This window comes from Perissodus microlepis, chromosome 23, assembly GCF_051167445.1.
Source record: "Perissodus microlepis isolate ML-2025 ecotype Zambia chromosome 23, ASM5116744v1, whole genome shotgun sequence".
Taxonomy (NCBI): Eukaryota; Metazoa; Chordata; class Actinopteri; order Cichliformes; family Cichlidae; genus Perissodus; species Perissodus microlepis.
This window is the reverse complement of record NC_140482.1, coordinates 33,242,501-33,251,002: the sequence shown is the minus strand read 5'-3', so window position 1 is coordinate 33,251,002 and position 8,502 is coordinate 33,242,501. Positions and strand designations below refer to the sequence as shown.

Here is an 8,502-nt window from a genome sequence, read left to right as displayed (position 1 = left end):
CTTCAGTTCTGAGGTCAAATGGTGGAGAGTCCCAGATATAAACGTAGTGGGAGTACCTTCAGAGACCTGAGAACCTTCACAGACAAAAAGCACTGAAATACGTTAAAGGACTAAAATGAGTACGTGAAGATGCTTCTAGACAACAAGTCAACGGGTCAACGAGAGGACGCGCTATCTTGATTTCGCCAGTTTACCAGGTGAGGAGCGCAGTCAAAAGCCCCCGTGGTGATGGTGATGATTCTCTGCAGAAGCTGCTCAGGTCATGCTCACATATGTACAATAGAAGATTTTACGAAAATAAAAGCCTGTAAATAACTTTTGATTTGACTGTATTTATTTCTCTATATTTAAATACTAACAGATTCTTAACACTCTACGTTTCCAGAAGAAAAAGGTTCATAGCAGTTTTGTTCTACAGCTATAGACTCGCTAGCGCCCTCTGTGAACTCATGAGCTATGCTATTAGCTTAAAGCGCTCACAGAAGGCGGCGAGTGCGCTGAAACACTGGGGTTCCCATAATTCAGCGCGCTCACGGGCGGGTGCTTTTGGTGGACGCCTCTTTCCTTCGATGCTCTCTGTTGTCGGCGTCAACAAGTCCCGCCCCCACACTGCGCACTCTTAACTCACAGAGACAGTGGACAGCAGTAGTCCCGGCGTGAGACAGCGGTGCTGGTGTTTCTACTCAGACGAAGCGGCAGGGGGCGTGGCTAACACTCCGTACAGCAGCGACCCTGCGCGGAGATGAAGAGGAGGCTGAACAAGAAGTACCTGCTGCTGATCCTGGCCTACACCGGACTGCTGCTGCTTCTGCCCTACGTGCTTGACTCTCGGGACCGGGCGACCCGGCCGGCGGCGCAGCTCCAGCCCCGCTGCCCGGAGCTGGAGTTGCCGTGGGAGGACGCTGGCGGTCCCAACGGCAGCGAGCCGGCGACCGAGCCCGCCTCTAACCGCAGCCAGCCACGGATCCATGTCTACCTGCACGCCACCTGGAGGACCGGCTCCTCCTTCTTGGGCGAGCTGTTCAACCAGCACCCGGACGTGTTCTACCTGTATGAGCCCATGTGGCACATCTGGCAGGCGCTGTACCCTGGGGACGCGCAGAGCCTGCAGGGTGCCGTGCGCGACATGATGAGCGCACTCTTCCGCTGTGATTTCTCGGTGCTGCGGCTGTATGCGGGCGGGCAGAACGTGAGCAGCGCTTTCATCTTCGGCTGGAAGACCAACAAGGTGCTGTGCTCCGAACCGCTGTGCCGCGCGCACCGGCGCCACGAGGTGGGACTGGTGAAGGAGGAGCTGTGCGCGCAGTGTCCGCGCAGGGAGCTGCGCGAGCTGGAGCGCGAGTGCCGGAAGTACCCGGTGATGGTGATCAAAGGTGTGCGCGTGCTGGACCTGGGCACTCTCGTGCCGCTGATGCGGGACCCCAGTGTGAACCTGCGCGTCGTGCAGCTGTTCCGGGACCCGCGCGCCGTGCACAACTCGCGCCTGAAGTCGAAGCACGCTCTGGTGAAGGAGAGCATCCAGGTGCTGCGCAGCCGCAGACAGAGCGACAGGTACAAGCGGTTGCTTGCGCCCGCGAACCGTGCGACGCGCGCGGAGAGCTACGTGTCGGGCGCCCTGGAGCTCATCTGTGACGGCTGGCTGCGCGACCTGCTGCTGCAGCTGCGCGCACCGCCTTGGCTGCGCAGCCGCTACCTGCGCCTGCGTTACGAGGACCTGGTGCTGCGGCCGGCCGAGCAGCTACGCAGGCTGCTCCGCTTCGCTGACCTGCCCGCGTCCGCCGCGCTCGAGAGCTTTGCGCTCAATATGACACGCGGGCACGGTTACTCTTCCGACAGACCATTCCTCATCTCCTCCCGCGACGCCAAGGAGGCTGTCCACGCCTGGAGGGAGCGGCTGAGCGTGGAGCAGATCAGTCAGGTGGAGGCGTCCTGTGGCGAGGTCATGAGGCAGCTGGGCTACCAGAAGACGCACGAGGAGGACACAGCGTCGTGACAGAGCTGTGGGCCGAGGTAAGCTCACAAGCGCCTGTTTATGTTGCTGATCTGAGACCTCTGACCTGACCTGCTTGGATCACAATACAGGTGAAACTAAGACTTTCATACATCACAGCCTCCACGCTGATGACAGGGCAGGTCACGTGACTTAACCCCAGACTGAGCCCTGAAGCTGCTCTCACCACACACACACACACACACACTCTCTCTCTCTAACGCACACACTGTAACAGACATAGATACACACACACACACACACACTGTAACAAACACACACTGCCAGGAAGAGCAGCCAATAATCTGCTACGGTCATGTAGCTGTTCTTCCTTCAGTTAGATTAAGAAAAAAAGGAAATGGTTTGTTTATCTCAGAGGAGATGATGCTCTGACAAGAGCATTTTCCTGTTAATGACAGGAAGTGACACGAGTGAGGCGGGATGCAGAGAAATTTTATTTCTGACATATGGTCATAATTGTGTCACCAAGCAGCACAAAACCAACAAGAACATCATTTAGATTCAACATTTAAATGGTAATATTCTATAAAAGCAGACATTTGCAGGTGGTTTAGCTGTGTCACAGGTGCCGATGGAGCTTTCACTCCAGCGTTGAGCCCAGCTTCGGGTCCGAGTCCTCGTCTGGTGAACAAAACGAGAGAAAAAAATAAACTGAACCAGACTCTAAGAAGTGACAGCCAGCTTACCCCGTCGCCCGGATTGTTGTTGGAGGTGATGTGAACATGAGAGTCGATGAGGGCATGAATTTGTGTCTGTGGGTAAAACCTGTAAGTCTGTAACATCACCTGTACGCACTATAGTTACAGGTTAAAGCCGCGTCAGTGACGGCGATACAATCCACAGCGCTTAACAAAACTCAATCAGGACTGCACTCACCTGTTCACAGTGTAGTGTCTAACAGCTGTTCCTGCATCAGGAAACACACCTACACAGACAGGATGTAACATGGTGACCTCATCAAGCTCACAGTAAGCAAAGAGGTCTGAGGCTGCTGGGTGTATGGGGCATATTTAAAGATTCAGGTGTGGTTGGAGACAGAGCATTGGGCTAAGAAAGGAAGCAGGTGTTAGAGGAAACTTACACTTGCCACTGAGGGCATGAACCGTGCAGGAGGAAGTTCTCTTTCAGGTTGTCTGCGTGTTAATAGGAAGCAGCGGTGTGCGTGCAGAGCTGATGACATTGTGTCCTCGGCTAGATCAAAACACGACAAAACACGACATCAAAACACGACCACAAAGGTCAGAGGTCAGACTGTTTAAATGAAGCCTGGGTCAAGTCTGTGTGTGTCTCTGACTGTGTGTGTGTGTGTGTGTGTGTGTGTGTGTGTTTCTAGGAATGTGTGTGTGTGTCTGTAGTTCATGTGAACAAACTCGGTGTGGATGTGTGCAGCGTGACTCCTGATTTGTGGGCTGTCAGCCTCCCTCAGATACAGGTACCACCTGTAGAGAACAGAAGCGCTGACGTTAGGTGTGTTGTGTAGTTCGTGTAGTGTGATTGTTGGAGCGTGTGTGATGCTGTGATGTGTTAGTGTGTGTTTTCTGAACCACAGGTAGGAAAACAAACGCTGCAGAACTCGATGGGAACGTGGAGGAAGGCGATTTGGTGATTCCATCACAAAGACCTTATGGGTGCGGGAGTCAGGGACGTGCGGTTCTGTGGAAGAACTAAAGCGTGTTTCATGTTTCGATCGTGCTGATTGAATTAAACTTTAATCGTGTCGTTGATGGTTTACAGCAGCGTCTTGTGTAGGCGGCTGCACTTTGCTCTGATGGTCAGATAACGATCCCGGTCTGTTAATATGTCCCAGATTTAACTCAGTCAATCTGTAAAATAGCTTGTGTGGCTGAAGATGGGCAGGAGACAGATGCTGTCCAGGGTAGCAAATGATTTGTTTAACATCACTGTGACCAAAAATATTTACAAAAATAAAGAAAAACTCAACTCCAAAGTTAACTTGGTAGAAATAAACATAACTGAACTTAAACCAACAAAATTTAATGTCAAGTGCACTCAGCTAAACTGACCTGGTCCTCTCCTTTTGAACACCTGAGTTCTTCTACTTAAATACTCAAGCTATCTAAACCAGCGGTCTCCAACCTTTTATGCGCCACGGACCGGTTTATGCCCGACAATATTTTCACGGACCGGCCTTTAAGGTGTCGCGGATAAATACAACAAAATAAAACTAGTACCAAAAAAAGAAGATTTATTCATAACACACGTGTAAAGACCCAGGTAAACCGAGTTAACAATCAAAACGATAACAAAATAACGCTGAAAACCGATAAAAACCCTGAAAACCATACATTTCACACCTGAGCCTCAACTCTCGCGGCCCGGTACCAAACGACTCACGGACCGGTACCGGTCCGAGGCCCGGGGGTTGAGGACCGCTGATCTAAACAATATCCTCCTCCGGACTATTCCATTCAGTAGGTAAGATAAACATTACCATTCTCATAAACTCATGATGCTACTCTTTACTAGCAATAAAAGAGACTAAGGTGTAGCCAATACATGTTACATCAATATATCTCTCTCAAACAAACATAATCCTAAAATTGACTTTATTAAATTAAACCAGTTCTCCCCCCTCTTCACCTGTTCCCTTCCTGTGACATCAGAAGCTAAACAGGAAGCTATAAATACAGGAAGTGAGGCAGCACTACCTCCTTTTGCTCCTGGAACACCAGTAAGTCAGGTGAGTTCAAACCAAATAAACTAGACAAATTAACAGTTGAAATAAATAAAATGTTAACTTAACAAACTTGTCAATGTTGATTTAAACCAAGATGTTATATTACATAAACTGTAAAAGTGCAAAACATAAACAAACCCGGGATAGTAAATCTTTGCAAACTACAGAACAAACATATGGTATTGCAAAATCAAAGCAAGAATGTTAACTAAGAATAGCAAGCTTCAAATCTGGACAAATGGTGTTCTCACCCACTTTGTCATACAATCACAACGTGTCAAAGACAGAGAGAGAGGTCCCCCCTCCCTTTAATGACCTGCTCCTCCATAGAGGCCTCTTTGTTCTGTCTCTGGCATTGCTGGCTCCTCTTATGGGGGGAGGAACTGCAGCGAGCCGTCAAGAAGGGCATCATTGTGTGAGACTGTACGTGACTGGGTAGAGCTCCAGGGTGACAGCGCGGCTGTCACTGCAGGCTCCCACAGACACGACCTTTAAGGGTGCTGTGAGAGCCACACAGGCTACAGAAACGTCCCCACAATGCCTACGCAATGTTACGTCACAAAGTCTGAATGTTCCAAGAACGTCTGAGGAATGTTTGTCATTTAAACGTTAATGGTTAAACGTTCGCTCTGTTGATTAGATATTGACCTGAAGTTGGAATCATTTTATAAAACGTCCCCACAGTGTTATAGAAGAATGCTGAAAAAACAACCCACTTCATGACCTTTGACCCCAACAACGGTCACAAAAATGTCTCCTTTATTAGTAACCTTCTTTATTAATCTTAATATTCCACAATGTGTCTCTGTGTTTTTTCTCTTTTACCACCTACGCAAGAATCACCTGAAAGAGTATGGAGAGAGTTTACGGATGAGAAGCAAAAAAGAGCCGTCAGGTGCTCCAAATAAACCTTAGACTCAAATGTTAGAAGAGGCTTTTCCCCGCAGCACGCCATGTAATAAATACTCGCAAAGAAAATAGAAGCCGTTACAACTTATATCTAAAAATATATAGTTTCATGCATCGGTCAAAACACTTCACACAAGTAAAGTTGCCCGAGATTCACAGAATTTACAGAAAATGCACTATTTTGTGATATTTATCGTTATCGGGATGAGAAATGTCCTATATCGAGATATGAGATTTTCGTCATATTGCACAGCCCTATCTCTGTCCTGTCTTTCTCACCAGCAGATGACCACCCCTCCCTGAGCCTGGTTCTGCCGGAGGTTTCTTCCTGTTAAAAGGGAGTTTTTCCTTCCCACTGTCACTAGTGTGCTTGCTCATAGGGGGTCTTGTGATTGTTGGAGTTTCTCTGTATTATATTAGGGTCTTTACCTTACAATATAAAGCGCCTGGACTGTTGTGATTTGTTAAAAAAAAAAGCAGGTTATTCGCTCACTGTTTTCACTGGAAACGCTTCATACAACATTGTTTTTATTCTAACAAACATCCTCAGAGTGATTCAGGCTAATTATTTAAGACTTAAACGTTCCTGTCCTCACAGATCATCATCACTGGTTCTGTTTTGGTGGATGTTTGACCCTGAATAAGATAATATGGATGGGTGAACGAGTTTTGGTTCCTTTTTTCTTTTGTTCAGATTCGTCCCTCCGTCTTGTCCTCGTGTCTCTGGTTAAGTTTGTCTTGGTTACTTCCTTTTTGTTATCAGAGTATTTAGACCTTTCTCGTTCTCTCAGCTGCTTCAGTCTGCATGACAAATATTCTTGTGGAGGACATTGAACCTTCAGAGTGTGAACGTTAGAAAGCCTTAAGCATGGAAAAAGTGCTTGTGTGAATGTGTGTGAAAGGGTGAATGAGGCATGTTGTATAAAGTGCTGTGAGTGCTCAAGTAGAGCAGTATGATTATGAAGCCATTAGTGCCAGATCGACTGGCCACGGTTTTCAGGGTTTTAGTACGTGATACTAAAATGTGACAACAGGCTGCATGCCACCGATTGGCGGGTCAGTGGCATCATGAGAGCATCGTTCACAAAAAGTTTTTGAAACCCCATGACAAGGAAACGGCTACAGGAAAGGACGCCGTGTTCCCCGAGTGACAAACAGCCACTCATTATCGTTCTGTGGGAACAAAGCGCCTTCAGGGCTCCAAGTCTTGCTGACTGCAGCTCGCTCACAGCTTCAGATTTATTTTTAATCCTCAGCTGATTTGTTTTTTCTTCTTCCAGGGTCGTGGTGTTCAGTCTGAGGTCAGAAGGTGGTCTAACTAAACGAGCAGCTGGAATGTGTTCCTCGAGGAGTTCTCAGGTGTGACTCAAGGACTGTTTTCCTTCGGCCGAGCCGGGCTGATGAACTGGAGAAAATCTGAGCAAAAGAGCAGCCAATCACAGGCAGACGATTTGGAACAAGGAGGCGGCGGCTCATTTTTCCTGGTTTCTGTTGGACACCAGCCCTGCACGCCCCGGATGTTCCTCCTCAGGAGGTGACTGCCAAGATCAGAGCGGCGGCTTCGCTGTCACCTGTGTGACTCATCTGTCTGGCTTGCGACTCAGCGTGGCAGAGATCGCCAGTGTTTGTGGTACTCGCTAATAGCACTAATGTAGAGCAGTGAAGAAGAAGTGCAGTATTTTGGAGAGGCTACTCTCCTCTCTAACCCTCCCCCCGGCCTCTCAGGAATGTGCACTTCTCTGACAAAACACTCACATGGGTGTGAGATTCTTCCGTCCTCACACAGCGTAGGGTGCAGGGCCCTGTTGTTTTCCTCGAAAATGCTGTAAATGTTGTAACCCAAGCCTCCAGAAGGGCTTTAGTGTTTGAGATACCCCTCTCACCCCCTCAGAGGGCTCCAAACCTCCAGCAACTTCTGTGCACAGACTGATGCGGATCCAGGTCTGCAGCCCTGCAGCCAGCTCACGGTGCCAGACAGACAGAAAGCTGAATTTTTTTGTGTATTTAAAAAGTTGATTCACTGTTACAGGATTCGTACAAACAGTTTGTTACGTGTGCACACTTGGATTTGGCCGTGGTCGGTTCAGCGACCAATGAGCTGTTGTAGCTCACAAGGTTAAATACTGTGGAGCAGAAGGGCAGGTGGGAGGTGGAGCACTTAAAGATTTGATAATGGAAGCTCACACAGCAGCACAGTCTGTGAGCAAAGTCCGCTTTACTTTCCTCAGCTAATGTCCTGCGTATGTCTTTGAAGACATGACTCGGTGGTAGGGGTATCTCAAAGTCTTGGGAGGTTGCCCCCACCTCCCATATGTGAGGCTCAGAGGTTGTTTCTGTACTTTTTGTTGGCGCTGAAAGAAAAATAACTTCAAACCGACTCAAAGAATAAAAAGCTGACACACTCCCTAAAGAGCTTGTGTATGATTGTTAATGCTAAGCCACATTATCTGTAGGTTCATTTATCAGCACGTCAAAGTTCATTCATATTCATTTGTTTGGCTGTTCTGGTTGAACTGAATGGACACAAACTCATCTCCAGCTCCAAGTTTCTGTTCTCGGACTCTTACAGAGCAGCTTAGCATAACTCACAAAATAATCCTTCTTTATCTGATACCAGGCCTCAGGTCACTCTCTGAAGCAAGCTCATTTAGCTCCTCCCAGTTTGAGGGCTTCCTGATTGAATGCCCATCACAAACAGAAGCATGAAATGAGCATATAAGGACGGGAATATTCGGTGTATCACAGTAGCACAAGGTACTGAAGCCGGAGAGAAGGAATTAGCTCTGTTAGCACGTGAGCTTCACATTACTGAGAAGATCCAAATCAATCCTGAAAGATGCAAATTATTTTGTTATTTTACTGCCACGATTACAACATAAGTGCA

At 48.0% G+C, this 8,502-nt stretch overlaps 1 protein-coding gene across 1 annotated transcript; it reads left to right on the top strand.

Annotated features, from left to right (window-relative positions):
• The first annotated feature begins 557 nt into the window (after positions 1-557).
• chst7 (carbohydrate (N-acetylglucosamine 6-O) sulfotransferase 7) lies at positions 558-8,028 on the top strand. The gene is made up of 2 exons (XM_084922604.1): positions 558-2,010; positions 6,899-8,028. The coding sequence occupies exon 1, from the start codon at positions 743-745 to the stop codon at positions 1,991-1,993; it is 1,251 nt and encodes a 416-aa protein (XP_084778730.1). The 5' UTR covers positions 558-742; the 3' UTR covers positions 1,994-2,010; positions 6,899-8,028.
• Positions 8,029-8,502: the final 474 nt, after the last annotated feature.

Bases quoted from the DNA above. Each gene is read 5' to 3' on its own strand.
- chst7 (XM_084922604.1), top strand. From the start codon at position 743: ATGAAGAGGAGGCTGAACAAGAAGTACCTGCTGCTGATCCTGGCCTAC.